General features: G+C 41.9%; 1 protein-coding gene across 7 annotated transcripts in view; it reads left to right on the top strand.

The window, feature by feature from the left end:
* Window positions 1-17,450, top strand: part of DYSF (dysferlin) — a 378,584-nt gene that overhangs the window by 296,193 nt on the left and 64,941 nt on the right. For 6 of the 7 annotated variants that reach the window (XM_077478068.1, XM_077478062.1, XM_077478064.1 and 3 more), the window contains 4 exons: window positions 2,795-2,836; window positions 8,252-8,353; window positions 12,286-12,447; window positions 15,888-16,053. In XM_077478068.1, the coding sequence (XP_077334194.1) occupies window positions 2,795-2,836; window positions 8,252-8,353; window positions 12,286-12,447; window positions 15,888-16,053 (472 nt within the window). The remainder of the gene's footprint in view (window positions 1-2,794; window positions 2,837-8,251; window positions 8,354-12,285; window positions 12,448-15,887; window positions 16,054-17,450) is intronic. The other variant, XM_077478063.1, reaches the window with a different exon arrangement.

Genomic DNA, 17,450 nt, shown 5'->3' with positions numbered 1-17,450 from the left:
GAAGGCACCACAAGATGCCAACAGATCAACACTGTAGTATAGCTAATAGATCTTGTTTCAACTCTTATGATGTCGGACATTGATTTTGGAATTGATGTGGTGACAAGTTGGATAGTAAGTTCGTCATCAGGGTCATTAAGTGGACACCATCCTTCTTTGACTCTTCATCACTAGAAGGCTCAACGGTGATTCCCTTGACGCACTTCTGGTTCACACTAACCATTGACGCAATTTATGCCTCCGTGGAATGCATGCCATTCAGTGGCAGGTTCGGATGTTCTCACTGATGCCTGTTTTTTGCCAGTGATCCTGTAAGTGGCGCCTAGCTTGCGCTTCTATATTTTATCCTAGCAGTATTTCACTGTGAGCTCTCACTTAATTTCACCATCTATGGAGTGTGGCTTAGCCTTTCAGTCATAAAACAACCCCTCTGGAGGAGCCTTTGAACAATCATCCTACATACCGCAGATCAATAGATCACAGCCAGTTTGACCCCTAGACTGTAAAGCTGATGGTCCATTGTTTCTGGTGAGTGGCGTCACCGAAGGGAAAGTGTTGGCACCTCACACATTTTTCAAGTTTGGAGCACCGTTGCACTTTATTCTATCATCACAGGAGCACCAAGCACTTTGATGATTTGTATAGAAACTTGCTTATATTATAAATATTTTTGCTTGTATAATGATTTGTATAGCACAAGTATACTGATTTATATGGTATTAGTCACTATATCATTGAATTGTTTATATTATTACATTCTGCCAGCGCTTTCTTATTTTTCTTTTGGTGATACCTAGTGTCCCAGGTTCTCAACCCCCTTAGTTCTACACCCACTTATTAAATCTTGTAGGGCAGTTGTTGTCTTTCCTTTTATCCCAATCCAAGTGCTCCTTTTATTTTAATTTGCTCTATTTGATATGGACTTCATTTCTTGTTGGAGGGAGCAACCTCACTCCCATCTTCTTCAGAGGTGTTGTAGGTGTAGCAACAAAACCCCTACATCCCACTAATACAAGGAAAAAAATCGATCTTTAATCCTTTTTGAGCAGCTTCAGTTGTCAATTCTTTAACACTATCTTCCCATTGTAAAGTCAATTCCACAACATATTCCAATTTACACAGGGCCATTGGCTGGATTGTTATAGCTCCAATGTCTGGGGCTAACACAAGGAACCAAAAGGAAAATCAAACCCTATCGATCAACTATAACTCTCAACCTAGAGATCCTTTGGCCAATGTGCTGTGTTATGTAAAGGCCCATAAATACAGCAACTGTTTCCTGCTCCAAGCAATGATGTATCATGTGTGTTGATCCATTCATTCGAATAATTGAAGGACTATTTCCACATTCTGATAAATGCTAGCAAATTATCAATTATTTTAATTTTAGCTCTACATTTTTAATTGCTTTAGTATAAACTTAGGGGAACTAATCTAAAATGAAAGCTTTATGACTGATTACCTAACTTCGGTTAATGTGTGTTTGTGATCTTCATTGACAACGAGGACTCAGACTTCTTAAGCAGTTGCTGGAGAATCAGGCAAAAGCATCCTTTTCTGGTCTGGCACAGACCTTGCTTCTATGGTGTTAATACATTATGGAGTCCCTTCCAGCTTGCCTGACAACCTTTTTATATGTCAGGTTGTTTACCATAGTTACTGACAACAGTTACAAACTTGTTTACCTTAACAACAGACTGCTCCAACCGTCAACAGTTACCATTGTTTGAGGACAGCCTGTATTACCAAGGCATTCGTTTGAGAAGTATCCACTCAAACACAACCTGATTTTCTGTTTCTGTGACAAATGACTAAACAAATTGTCCCATGTACAATTATGTCTGATTAATTAAAACAAAATCATACATATTTATCAAATGCAACACATCAGTGCTAAGAAATAGTATAGAAAGTGGCCTTAAGGAGGATACATGCAATGACCACTGTGCAACACGGGCAGGATGGTTAATGTGGTGCGGCCCTCTTCAGATTGGGGGATGTTGAACCATACAAAAAAACGCGCAAACACCTAGTGCATTACCTATTTTATTAAAATTAGAAAGATAAAAAATTACACTCATAGACCAAAGTTGATAGCGTATTTTAAATACAGAAACCAAAAGTACACCCTTTAGCCTCATGGGACCAAACGGATGACTGTACTAGCTAACGGGTTTCAGGGCACCACCCCCTTTCCTCAGAGCCAAAACATTATTTGCTCTGAGGAAGGGGGGCAGTCTCCTGAAACATGTCAGCTAGTACTGTCATCCCTTTGGTCCTATGAGGCTAGAGGGTATACTTCTGGTTTCTGTATTTGAGATACGCTCTGTCAACATTGGTTTGTGAGTATAATTTGTATCTTTCTCCTTTTAATAAAGTGCTGTAGATAATCCGCCCTTTTGTTTTTCTGTTGTTTATGCATTACCATACCTTGCATTGTATTGCGATGAGAAAAATTTGGGCTTGCTCTACTTTTTTTCCACTACAAACCACCGTATATTGGCACAATGCACCAGAGTGAACTGCTCCCATTCACAAACCCTATTTTGTACAGGTCCTTGTGTTGGCATGCATTAAAAAAAATTATGCCAATGCATCCGATGTGATTGAACCTTTAAAAATAAAGAATCTATCAGATATAAAAGATGAAATAAGTAGAAAATTATTTGTGAAATTTACATTGTTTAACGTGTTTTTATTTGTGGAAACTCACTTATATGCAGAATGGTTCAAGTGTTTGTGTTTTCTCTCCTCGCTTTCTTTTCCTGTTCTCTCCTCTTTGGAAATGGCTCAGCTTCTTGTTCCGGGTTTCTACACTGAGAAACTTCTAGATTTGGTATACTATAGTTATTGTTCTATATGCCGCTAAACTATTCTAACCCGTCCCAAATCTTCCTATCTGCTCTCCTTGGCTGCTTTCCACCATTTTTCTTTTCCTTTGTTTTGCAAAAAAAGAAACGGGTCAGTTGTTGTTTCTGGGGCTGGTAAACTGTTTACGGTCACCAACTTTGTAAAAAAAAAAGCTTTAAATTGGGAAAGAAATTAAAATGTAAATCCAGAAAACAAAAAAGGGTAGACTCAATGGATAGCTTGGTCCTTTTCTGCCATCACTCTTTTATATTTGTTAATGACTGGTCGCATCTTTTGAATGGGCATCCTATATTGCCGACTTATATTTGATAATTGAAAGCAGTCTCTGGTGTGGACTAGCCATAAAGGCTCGGTTCACAGTGCCATGACAGTGCCAAGCTTCCACTGTGCCCAGAAAACGCTACCACTGTGCCCTCAAATGCTGCCACTGTGCCCTTAAACGCTGCCACTGTGCCCTCAAACGCTGCCACTGTGCCCTCAAACGCTGCCATTGTGCCCTCAAAACACTGCCACTGTGCCCATCAAACGCTGCCACTGTGCCATCAAATTCTGCCACTGTGCCCATCAAACACTGCGACTGTGCCATCAAATGCTGCCACCGTGCTCATAAATAGCTGCCACTGTGCCATCAAACGCTACCACTGTGCCATCAAATTCTGCCAGTGTGCCCATTAAACGCTGCCAGTTTGCCCATCAAATGCTGCCACTGTGCCCATAAATTGGTGCCACTGTGCCATCAAACGCTACCACTGTGCCATCAAACACTTCCAGTGTGCCCATCAAATGCTGCCAGTGTGCCCATCATATGCTGCCAGTGTGCCCATCAAATGCTGCCAGTGTCCCTCCCGGGACACCTCGCTCACACACCCCTGCGCGGATAGATCGCGGGACACCCCACTCCCCCCCCCCACGGGATAGATCACGGGTCACCCCGCTCACTCCCCACCCCCACCACGGATGGATCACGGGACGCCACGCTCAAATCCACATAGGAGTCCATGCGTCTAGCGTCCTGAAAGGGGATGGGTGTATGTATAGGACGGCGGCAGCAGGGATAGAGGAGGGGCAGCGCCTGTGCTCCCACAATGCAGGGGCCGCCATTGCTGAAGTCTCTCTGACTTTAGAAAAGTCTACAGTACTACTTCAAGGCAGTTTCACTCCGACTTGTGCCCGTAGACTTTAATGGAAGTCGCCTCCAAGTCCGATCCTCATCTTAATTGATGTGATTTGGATCTGACATTATAGGAAGATTACCCAGGTATTCCCTGAAGTTGCTTCAAGTTGCTTTAAAGTTGACTCAAGTCGCATTCAAGTTGCACCGAAGTCGCCTGGCAAAGTCGCACTACTTTCAGGTTGCGGTAATGTGAACCAAGCCTTAGATCAAGAAAATATTTTAACAATATATTACTGTTTAAGATTTTTTGCAACTTTTGCTTAAAATGCAGCTTGTTTTCTGCTTCTTTTACTAACATGAATTGTTCTTAAAGGCATTGTACACTTTTAAAAGTTTTGTTGTCTTAGCTAAGTATTTGGATGGTTTCATGCGGGTTACCTGTGGTTTAACATAGACTTCTATTAGATTAAGCATTTTTGATGCATTTTCTGGTGATGCCCTAAAGATGCAGCATGCATGACTTTTTATGTGCTTTCAGAAAACACACCAAAAACACTAATCTAATAGAAGTTTATGGGACATCGCGGGTAACCTGTGCTGTACCCACGTTGCGACCAAACCTCAGCATGCCAGTCTGAACCTGCCCTTAGTATAGGTGTTTTACTTATGTCATTTGTTCACCTTACCCTGTAATGATAGGGTTAGACATGTGCAATTCATTTGGTTCCGAATTTGTTTTTTAATGAATTTTCAACAAATTTGTTAATTCAGATATTTACGAATTAATGAATTTGTTGAAAATTCATTAAAAAACATTTTAACAAATTTTTCCGAATTTCGTAAATTAGAATTTTCGAAAATCTGTAAATTCAAAAATCTGAAAATAAGAACAAAAATTCAAAGAACGAATATCCAAAATAAGAACAAAAATCAGGAAATACACAAACCCAACAGTTTGAAAATTGAAAATAATAACTAATAATAATAACTTAACCATTATTGACTATTAAATTATAGGTATTGGAATTTCCTTTCAAATTTGGCTGTTAGTGAACGTAACGAATACAAATTTATCCGAAGTTACAAATTATCCGTAATAACAAATGTCACATCTAAATGAATGGAACGTAATGAATTAATAATAATAAACAACAATAATAATAATAATAAAGCCTTTTTATTATTATTATTAATTTGTTCCGTTCCATTTGTTTAGATGCGACATTCCTTATTTCAGATAATTTGTAACTTCGGATAAATTCGTATTCGTTACTTTCACTAACAGCCAGATTTGAATGGAAATACCTATAATTTACAGATTTTTGAATTTCAAATTTTTGAATTTTCAAATTTCGATCATAATAAATGACCCCAAAAAAAAAAAACGAACAATTTTTTGGCAGTGCACATGTCTAGGTAGGCTCATGTGTTGCTTCTGCAGTTTGTATTGTCATAACCGATCAATTCTCCTATGTCCATGTATTCATTCACCTAGCTTGTCCCTATTCGCCAAAGGGATAAAATAATTTCCTGTTCTGCACCACACAGCATCCAATGGATGTGTTGCCAACCGCTCTGTGTTGCATCACAAATGTGCTAACTCCACTAGTGAGCTCTGTGTGGGGGAGATTTACTAAAACTAGAGAGTGCAAAATTTGTTGCAGCTCTGCATAGCAACCAATCAGCTTCCAGGTTTTATCATTAAAGCTTAATTGAACAAGCTGAAGTTAGAAGCTGATTGGTCATGCACACCTGCACTTGCACTCTTGAATTTTAGTAAATCAACCCCAGTGTGTCTGTAAATGCTGTGCCTGTTTGTCTCTGCGTCAGGTCTAAATACTGAGAAGCTTTCACCTGAACCAAAGCTAGACTGAGAGACCAAAGGATTGTGTGACATGTAGTTTCTTAATCGGAAGTGTCAGTTCTTAGACTACAGACAGAGGTCATGCATTAACCTGTGCAGTGCCAGGAATGTGAAGATTTACTGTAAAGTAGGCTGTGTGTACAGGCCAACAAATGACACTACATGAACAATGCACATTTTACGCAGGTAAAAAACACAAGGGGCAGATAGGAAGGTTTACAATGCCTTTAAGTGCTCTAAATCACTAGCCTCTGCCCTGTGACCTATAGTAATTGCTGCATTATTTCCGCCATATTTGTGTTCACTGAAAGATCAGGGATTATGGGTAATTTTAACTGAAAGTGAAAGGAGTGTGGCTGTCCGATTGCATTTTGCTTTTGAAAATGTACACCAGTCTTGATATAATGACTCTTGTCTTATTCATAGAGCACCTGACATAAGAGAAATATGGTCTCTGGTAGACATGTGCAATTAGTTTAGTTCTAAATGAATTTTTTAACGAATTTTGACAAATTCGTTGATTCCACAATTGCTGAATTTTTCCATTTCTGAATTTCCAAAATTATGGATTTTCGAATTTCAGAGTTTGTTCAAATTTCCGAATTTTTTTGAAAAATTAAAAATTTCGGAAATTCAGATATTCTAAATTTCATAAATTAAAAAATTCTAAAATTTGGAAATTTTTAAATCCAAGAATAAGAATAAAAATCTGAGAATTCAAAAGAATGAAAATCTGAAAATTCGAAAACCCAAAAATCTGAAATAATAACTAACTAGTAATAAATATTCAATTATAGGTATTGGAATTTCCTTTCAAATCTGGCTGTTAGTGAACGTAACGAGTAGGAATTTATCCGAAGTTACAAATTATCTGAAATAACGAATGCCGAACAGCCAAATTTGAAAGGAAATTTCAATACCTTTATATATAATAGTTATTTATTATTTCAAATATTACCGATTTTCTTTCTTTTTTTGGGGATTTTTGAATATCCGAAAATTCTGAAATGTGAAAATCTGAATTTTAATTTTTCCAAATTCCGAATTTTCACATTTCTGAATTCCCAAAAAAAGCAAAAAAACTAAAACGGACACATTTTTTGTGCACATGTCTAGTCTCTGGCATAGATGGACTCCTGAAAATGCTGTTTGCCTGGCTTTAATACTTCTGAGTCACCCACAACAAGCGTGCAGCCAATGAGTCAGACAAAAGTCAGATTTGTATTTTATTCTTTGTGAGCAATTCAGGTTTTTCACACTATTGCGAACACAGACATGTGATTCGCACCACATTGCTGTGCAGATCGCATGAGATATCTGTGCAATGTAAATTCGGCCATACCGTTTGTATAGCTGAACTTGCATTGGATTTGCACGAAAAAAGGTGCAGGAACTTTTTTCTTTTTTTTTTTCACACCAGAATCGGATTACATGAGTGTACAGAGGATCCGATTCCTGTCTGAAATTACAGTTCACACTGCGATCTGCGAACCAATCTGGGGGTGTCATTAACCCCCCTAGCGGTAATTCCGAGTCTGGCTCGGGTTGGGATTTTAATAACAGGAGCGGTAACCCCGAGCCAGACTCGGGATCGCATCGCTGGATGCAGGGAGGACACAGGGAGAGTTACTTACCTTGTCCCCTGGATCCAGAGATGTCCTCCGCACTGTGTGATCGATCTGTCCTCCGCTCGATTCACACAGTGCCGAATGCCGCCGAGCTCCGTTCCCTGCGAAGTTACGGCGCACGGGAGCGGAGAACGGCGGCAAATTCAAAAAAGTAAAAACACACAAAACACACACAGCACTGTAATCTTACAGATTACAGTACTGTACTAAAAAATACACACCCCCTTTGTCCTTAGTGGTCTGTGCAATGCCCTGCATGCACTTTTATATTATAAATACTGTTTTTTCTGCCTGGAATTTGGAGATTGTCCATAGCAACCAAAAAGTGTCCCTTTTTCAGTGTTTTAGGATTTGATTACATTATTGAATAATTTTTATTATTATTTATTATATTATAAACTTTATCATACCCGGGATGTCTGCTAGACTCTGGTTTGAACAGATTTAAGAGAGTTATTCCTAAGAATTACAGGACTACAATATAAAACGCCAAATATCCATGCAAAATAATTGTACCGCTTTCAGCACTTAAAACCAGAATGAATCATACCGCCAGGAAGGTTAACTTTGTATTGACACCCGCACTGGTTCCCGCATTGCAGTAGTGTGAACCCAGGCTTAAAGCCAAAATATCAACATGAGGGCCAGGCAATCAGCATTTTCAGAAGGAGAGGTCAACAGTGTCATACTTCTTCTGTGACAGATGTACTTTAACAATCACATTTATTTATTAGCAGAACACAATGCATTTACTGTTTTCCTTTAATTCTGCAGTCAGAGGACTCAGACCTGCCTGTCCCTCCGACCCAGAAGAGCGCCAATATCTACATGGTGCCGAAAAATATCAGGCCCCGCCTGCAGAGGACCGCTATTGAGGTGAGTGTGGGTTTGGTGATATGTGAATATACCCCGCATAGTCCATTGTAAAACTCTTTATTAATTACTGAGTAGCTCACTGACCATGAGCAGGAAGCACACTCACATCCCTCTATGGCAGGGATATGCCATTAGTGGACCCCCAGCTGTTGCAGAACTACAAGTCCCATGATGCATAGCAAGTCTGACAGCCACAAGCGTGACACCCAGGGGCCGGGACAAGGGGTGCCCCCTGGCGCAATGGTTTATTGCAGAGGTAGGGGGCACCCTGACCCTAACCCTAAGGGAAAGGGGGCACAGTTTGGCATCTTTGCCCTGGGCGCTGGAGGACCTTGTCCCGCCACTGCCCAGAGGCATGATGGGACTTGTAGTTTTGCAGCAGCTGGAGGTCCGCTGATTGCATATCCCTGCTCTATGAGGAGACAAGCCTCTATTCCTGGTCTGTCATGGCATAAATTCACATTTTTAAACTGCAAACTTTAAACAGTTGAATTGGTCCATCCGTCTCCCATGATAACTTATTAAAACTGCTGGAGAAGAAAACTTTTAGGGGCATTTTTATAAAGCAGTTAATCTGACATTGACCAAACATTCACTGCAGGTGAATCCTCTTAGTGCGTGTCTTTTAAATGGCAGTTGTTGATGCACCGCCAGTGAATGTATGGTGAAAGTCATTCACCATTTTTTTTAAATATACCACTTAAAGTGTTTGTAACTCTAAAAAAACAAAAAGAAAAACAAGTGCAACTGTCTCTTTAACTTCTTTACGCCCACCCTATAGTGGAAAGGCGGCTACAGCGCAGGCTTAAACTCAATGTACGTCCTCCCATGCTTGCGCTGCCCAAGAGGCCCCTGTGGGGCACAAGCGGCTTGCTCTGTGATCACTGAGTCCATGATACTCGACTGATCACAGATCGGAGCAAAGGACCAATCCTGGTCCTTTACCACGTGATCAGCTGTCATCCAATGAATAGCGATGAGTTAACAGAAGCTGACAGCGTGAGGAGAAAAAAGTAAGCTAATTACCGGCTTGTGTAAACCGAACATCATACCCACACTCTGGCAGTCACTGCTGCTAAGCAGTGCCCACCAGTGCCACCTACTAGTCCCCATCAGTACTGCTAACCAGTGCCCACCTACCAGTGCCCACCAGTGCTACCAATCAGTGTCCCTCAGTGCCACCTATCAGTGCTGCCCATCAGTGTCACCTACCAGTGTCCTTCAGTTCCGCCTATCTGCGCCCTTCAGTTGCACCTACCAGCGCCCACCAGTGCTGCCAATCAGTGCCACCTTTCAGTGCCCTTCAGTGCCACCTATCAGAACCCTTCAGTTGCACCTATCAGTGCCACCCATCAGTGCAGCCTCATCAGTGACTCCTGCTTAGCAGCAGTGACTGCCACAGTGTGGAACCCATGTCCGTTTACATAAGCCGCTAATCGGCTTATTTATATCTCCTCACGCTATTAGCTTCTGTTTACATCATGTGATCAGCTGTCATTGGCTGACAGCTGATCACATGGTAAAGGGCCGGGATTGAACACTCTTTGAATGACAATTGTGCAGTCATGCAACACTGTACCCATATGAAATTTGTATCTATCAGTGCCACCTATCAGTGCAGCCTCATCAGTGCCTCCTGGTCAGTACTCTCCAGTGCCGTTTTATCAGTGCTTTTTCTCTTGCACAGTAATTGTGCAGCAATTTTTTTACATAATGTGAAATATGAAGTTACGCTGATTAAATAGATACCTAACATGTCCTGCTTCAAAATTGCAAACGCTCGTTGGAATGGCACCCAAACTTCGGTATTTAAAAATCCCCATAGGTGACGCTTTACATTTTTTTTACTGGTTACATATTTTGAGTTACAGAGGAGGTCTAGGGCTAGAATTATTTCTCTCGCTCTAACGTTTGCGGCGACACTTCACATCTGTGGTTTGAACACAGTTTTTATATGTGGGCGGGACTTATGCATGCGTTTGCTTCTGCGTGCGAGCACACAGGGACAGGGACACTTTAAAAAAACAAAAAAAATTATTGTTAATTTTACTTCACGTTTTTTAGTTTGACACTTTAAAAAAAAAAATGTGATCACTTTTATTCCTATTACAAGGAATGTAAACATCCCTTGTAATAGGAATATGGCATGATCAGTCCTCTTTACAGTGAGATATGGGGGCCAATAAGACCCCACATCTCACGTCTAGGCTGGGAAGCCTGAAATATTTGTAAAAAATAACAATCTCAGCTTCCCAGCCGAGGCGGCACCGTTTGTTTAAATGCAAAGGCCGGGCGTGGTGTCATAACATCACGCCCGACCTCCAGCGATCAAAGAGACTCCGGCGACCATTTGGTCTGCTGGAAATCTCAATGGTAAACATCCGGGGCCGGCGGATCCGTTCTTCAACTCGCCGATCGCATCGGTGGGTCGGTAGAAGCATCGGAGGGCTGCGGGAGGCAGGGCATCCCCTCTCGCCACCCGTAAGAACAATCAAGCGGTTGACCAGCCGCTATGATCCTTCTTATGGTGTAGGGAATCGCCGGTTGAAAAAGCCGATATCTGAATGATGCCTGTAGCTGCACCCATCATTCAGATATCCCCGCACAAAGCCCAGGATGTCATATAGCGTCAGCCATCGGCAATTGTTTAAAGGTGATTTATCATGTCAGTATGGCATTTTTCCCTGCCGGTGTTGAATTTAACCTGGTTGATCCTGCCTCTGCCACTCCTCCTAAGCCCTTGTACACACGGTCGGAGAATCCGTCAGAATGTGTCCTATCGGACCGTGTCGTCGGATAATCTGACTGTGTATGGTATGCATCGGACTGATTCCGTCGGAATATCCATCGGACCCAATTTTCCAACATGTTGGAAATATTTCCCGACCAACTGGGCCGATCGGACATACTCCGATCATGTGTAGAGAATTTTGATCGGACCAAGTGCCATGCATGCTCAGATCAAATTCCTACATCAAAGCTATTGGCTACTAGCCTGAATGTAGTCCCATCGTAACGAAATTACGTCATCACGTTCTGAAAGATCGGATTTTTCTCCAACTTTGTCCAACCGTGTGTATGCAACAGTTTCAGCCAAAATCCGATGGATTTAGTTGTGGAAATCTCCAACCGTGTGTACAGGGGCTTACAGTAAACTGACCATGCTAGCATGGCTGCAGATCCATTCTAGTGTTGTCAGTTTAAGTCTTGTGTAATCCTGCTGCAGATACAGGCATGCTACGGGGCAGGAAATCCAAACCAAGCTTATCCTTAGATGTCAGCCTACGACAGTTTGTGACCTTCAACGATCTGAAAAAAAGAAAAAGAAAACTGCTAGAATTGGACTTGAACGGCAGTAACATACAGTAGTCAACCAAAGCTACTCTGCCGGAGTCAATCTTTTTGGAATATAAGGCTATTCTGCTTTTATCAGCATATCAAGATGGCATATATGGTATATGACACTGGAATAGCCACCAGTTGAGAATGGTGGCTTAGTGGTCATCACTTCTACCTGACAGCTCTTGGGTCGTTGCTTCGAATCCCAACCATAACAGTATCTGCATGGGGTTTGCATCCTCTCCCTGTGCCCATGTGGGTTTCCTTCGGGTACTCCAGTTTCCTCTCACATGCTGGTAGGTTAATGGGTACCTGTCTAAATTGTCCCTATTGTGTGTATAGGAGGTAGGGACCTTAGATTGTGGTCCCCTTGAGGGAAAGGATTCATATAAATGTAAAATACATATGGAAAGTGCTGCTACAGTTTTAAATTCCTTTAATAAATAAAAATAACCTACCTCTTGTTTTGAAATGGAAACTTCTCTATTCAGTAAGATATTGTTCCACTTTTACCAATTCTGTCATCGATTGGCCATTGTGGAAGTCTTTTAAACCAATCCCTTTAAACAACCATCTTTTGCCCCGCTGTCTAGGTGTTGGCATGGGGTCTGCGCAACCTTAAAAGCTACCAGCTGGCCAGTGTGACGTCGCCCAGCCTGATCGTGGAATGCGGTGATGAAAGTATGCAGTCCTGCGTTATTAAAAACGTCAAAAAGAATCCCAACTTTGATATCAGTGTCCTTTCCATGGAGGTGGTAAGAGCCCTTAATACTGTAATATTTGGGAGGGTCGTAGGAAAGCGTTCAGATGCCCGAAAAAAGGCTTATTGAAGCCGTTCCGTAGGGTGAGGGATTCATGTGTTTCTTATGTTAGAAATAATAAGCCTGGTGTCAGGCGCTCAGCACCATAATCTCTGGTGTTATGTCATCCTTCTGTATAGAAAGAACCCTTGTAAAGTATTCATTAATCAAATGGGTTTCGGGTTCTGAAATTTTCTTATCTACAGTTTGGCCTAACTAGAAAAATCTGCCAAGAAGCAGAGCACTGCGTGCAAAGTAGAGTACCCATGACAGCCGATCAGAATCCATCTTGACTTGGCATAACTTCAGTAACGCGATTCGTTTGCTGAACATTGTACTGTGCTTCTTCCTCTGTTGTTTGGTATCATCTGATTTGCAGAGAATGTTAAAGTGTTACTAAACCGGCAACAGTGAAAATCAGTCTGTATATGTAGTGTAGAATGCTTGTTGTACTCCCTGTGGAACCTAAGGGGTTAATCCTCCACTTGTGTCTTCTATGCTCCTCCCCTTCTTCCACTGTCCCCTATCCATCTCTGGATAGTACAGCGGTTAGGGGCCAAGCTGCACATGCTCAGTTTGATATGTATTGCTAGAGAGTTTTTGTTTTCTTGCGAGAGTGCATGTGATGAGCACAGGGCCAATCGGCACTGTCCAAACAGAGGGTCAAGGGTCATGCATCCTCATAGGACAGTCAGAGGAGAATGAAAACTTCTCCTACAAGCTTTAAAGCAGAGTTCCACCCAAAAGAACTTCCACTCATTTGTCTCCTCTCCCCCTCCGGTGCCACAATTGGCACCTTTCGGGGGGAGGGGGGGACAGGATACCTTTGTTTGACGGGTATCCTGTTCCCACTTCCAGGAGTCCGGGCCGCGGCCTGTGACATAACCGATGGGTTCCCTCCTCCTCTCCTCTCTGTCGACCAGCCAGTAGGAGAGAGGAGCGGGGTTTCACGCATGTGCAGTAGGGTTCCCATAAGGCTACACTGCCGGGTCCCCTTACCCGCAATGGCGGCGGCAGCATCCGACGGCTGATAGAAACATCAGCTGCGGTGCTGACATAACTGGACTCCAGGACAGGTAAGTGTCCTACTGTTAAAAGTCAGCAGCTGCAGTATGTGTAGCTGCTGGCTTTTAATTTTTTTATTTTGGGCGGAACACTGCTTTAACCAGACACTGATAAAAGTCACAAGGCTGCTTTATACTGCTGATTAGAAAGGGTATTTAGCATTTTCCATGTTCCGTGTACTGTTGGAGACCAGATATAGTGAATGCAGGGTCCTGGGTTTAGTAACACTTTAAGATTTAGACATACCTCTAAATATTGATTTTGAATCATACCCCCAAAGGACATTTGAACAGAATAGCTCAAAACATTCTTAGCAAAACCTTGCATCTTGTTGCTGTTAGTGTCCATCAAAGTTGTCTGATGTAAGAACTTGCGACCTTCAGTTAGTGCAGAGCTTTAGCAGGCTTGATTTATTCTTTAGTGTGTGGAATCGCAGGAGAGAGGCTGCATGTGGATGAAATTATGTTAAAATTCCTTGTTTTTTTTATGGGGCATGCACATACAATTATACAGAAGTATAACATATAGGGGGGGATTTACTGAAACTGTTGCACACAGAATATGATGCAGATGTGCATAGTAACCAATCGGCTTCTAACTTCACCTTGTGCAATTAAAGGGTAACTCCACTTTTGTGGGGAAAAAAATAGTAAATAAATAAAAACTAATATAGCATATACAATTGCAACACAAGTCATATTGTAATTGAATGTTATTAAAAACGACTAGGGCTGTTACTGTTTAAAATTTTTATGTTCGATTAATCCATTTTTTTTAAATCGATTAATCGACTAATTTCAATTAATTATAACGCACATACAGATCTACTTTTAGCTGATCTCCTTGCATTGCAACTCTGCATTAGTCAATGGTAAATGTGGTATACACTATATACAATCACCCGACACTAGTTAGTTTCCACAATCCATGACTTAACTTCACAGTTCACACGAATACGTTTTAAATTCAAACTGTAGCATTGATGTAAGTCATTTTTCTTCCACAGTAGTGTGACAATCCCTCCACCTTGGGTCTAACTAATCACTCTCACCTTATGGCATGGACCCCTGTGCAAACAGGTGGTCATGCAAGTGGGTATCAAAAGGGTTAACACGGACCATAAACTTCTTTCCCATCTCCTTAGATCTCAGCAAGGACGCCAGGTCATGGGTAGAAAGAAAAGATCTAAGTGCTCACCGCTTAAGTATAAGATTTAATTTTTGTGTTCAAACACAAACTACTCACATAAAGATGATAAAAACACAGCATGTAAAGCCAACAATCGTGTTAATTCCGTAGGGCAGCAGCGGGTGACGTCATGCGTAGCTCCTCCCTCCGTACGCGCTACGTTCAATCAGAACTTTAACGTCACCGGACTCCTCCCCCCTTCCCTTTGTTAGCGGGCGGAGGCACTTGGGGAAGGGGGAGGAGTCCAGTGATGTCGATGTCCGTGACATCACCGTATCTCCGACAGAACTCCCTGAAGACCCGGAAGCCGATGGAGAGGTGAGTACCGATCAAAAGAATTTTGATCGATCAAAAAAATTAACGATTACTCGAGGAATTAATCTTTCATTTCCACAGCCCTAAAAATGACCTTTCCTTTTAAATCTGTAGCCGCTGCAATTTTCTGAAAACGCAATGCAATATGGCTACCTGGAGGTGTTCTGTACACAGAATGTGTACAGAACGCCCCCCAGAAACATCATTTCCTGCTTGTGTGATTGACTCACTGATTTTCCCAGAAGTCTACACTAAGATACAAGTCAGATTTCAGGCATCCCCTGCAACAAAAATTTTTTTTTTGGTGAGATACTCCCAAAACAAAATCTAAAAGGGATGCAGGCCCAGCAGCTTGCCCCATTAGTGCCCTGCAGGTGAAAAGCTGATTGATAATTATGAAACCACTCCCATTATATTCACTTCTCCACATGGACACAGACAAACACATAGCGATTTCTTCAGAATAACAAAAGGTAGGAATCTGCAACAACGTTTGTTAAAATCCTTATAATTTACATAGATCACCCAAAGTGGAATTTTTTTTCTCAACAAAAGTGGGGTTACTCTTTAAGCTTTGACAATAAAACCTAGAAGATGATTGGTTACTGTGCTCACCTGTACTAGATTCTGTGTGCACCCGTTTTAGTAAATCTCCCCCATAGATACAGTATGTTCTATAATACTTTTTAGGGGAAACAAAGATCTATATTTTGATGGTAACCTCCTACTGATCTCGGGGTAATTTTCATGCCCAAACTGGGCAAAAACATGATCGGTACCGATAGCATGAAGTTTCCATCATATAACCATTTCCTTTTTATTTTTAGAGTCTTCCCAGTGAGCAACTTTACTGTCCGCCCATCATTGTGAAAGTGATTGACAACCGGCAGTTTGGTCGGAAGCCTGTGGTTGGTCAGTGCACCATCCAATCCCTTGAGGAGTTCTACTGCGACCCCAATGAGGAAGAGGGTGACCTGGAGGAAGAAATGTCTGGTATGCTGCTGTATACTTTCTGTACAAATGTGTGTAACGGGGACACAAACTGACGTGGAGATTTCACTATACGCTATGCGTAATCCACGTCTCTTGCACTATTAAGCGCCCTTTCAGCCTTTGGTGCAATGCATCTTAATAAACCTGTGTCTCCCGCATTTCCCCAAATAAACAGACATAGTCACCATCCTCATGTTCTTACTACCTGCCCTCATGAGCACAGGCACCTTTTTTTATTCATCGGCAACAAAAGGAAATGACAAACAGGAAGTTATGGCCCCAACAGCCAATCGCTTCCTCCATGCAAAATGACATCACAGGAAAGGACTGCACAGGAAATGACTACACAGGAAATTACTACACTAAAGGGGAGGGCATCCACCATCTTGGTCAGCATGAAGCCCACTCAATACTGCTTAGAGTAACCAACATCTAGTAAGATCATTCTACTTGTTCTTACAGGCTTGAGAAGATCTGCGGGGACATTGCTACTGCTGTTATCAATATATACGGTATGGGTATATTAACAAGGCAGATATCAATGTCCTCTTATAAAAGCAGATATGTATTCAAAAGGGATAGGGTAGCCACAACAGAGATATAATGATGAAGCCCAGTGCATTGCGCTTGATACTTGCAAGCCAGAAAATGCCTGCAGACACAGAGAACACATCTCCAAGCCCATGAGAAGGTTTTCATACTGACGGTTTTACCGCTGGCCCCGATTCAACTCAAGTGCGCTCTGCTAGAAGGCTCCTTGGTTAAATCAGACACAGGGAGACAGATGACAATCTATAAAACACACATAATAAAATTTCCACAACATTCCAATCACAAACAGATGGAGACTAACCCTGGTGTCGTTTTATCATGCTGTGTTGTGTTATGTCCTACTACACGTTCCACCATATAGGGCAGGGGTAGGCAACCTTGGCCCTCCAGCTGTTTTGAAACTACATGTCCCCTGAGACATTGCAAGACCCTGACAATCACAGGCATGACTCCTAGAGGCAGAGGCATGATGGGATTTGTAGTTTCACCACAGCTGGAGGACCGAGGTTGTCTACCCATGATGTAGGACTTTGTCAGGTATATAACACAATACACCGGGCCCAAAGTGTTTTGTTTCTCTCCTGATTTGTGATTGATTAACAACCATACTGTCTCCAAGCTCCTAGATTTAGTGCCAGTTTTAAATAGCTGGTCCCTGTAGTTCTTTAAATTGATTAACTGTGAGCCTTTGTTAGGTGCAGATAGTATGGGGTTGATTTACTAAAACAGGAAAATCTGGTGCATCTTTTTTTTTTTAAAGGTGTTCATCATAAACACAAAGGAACAGTAAATAAAGGCACCATTGCAGTGGCGGCTGGTGCTGTATATTTGGGGGGGGGGTGTCA

This window comes from Lithobates pipiens, unplaced genomic scaffold, assembly GCF_037356315.1.
Source record: "Lithobates pipiens isolate NorthernLeopardFrog02 unplaced genomic scaffold, aLitPip1_a1.2 Scaffold_13, whole genome shotgun sequence".
NCBI classification, from domain to species: Eukaryota; Metazoa; Chordata; class Amphibia; order Anura; family Ranidae; genus Lithobates; species Lithobates pipiens.
This window is presented reverse-complemented; position numbering and strand designations above follow the sequence as displayed.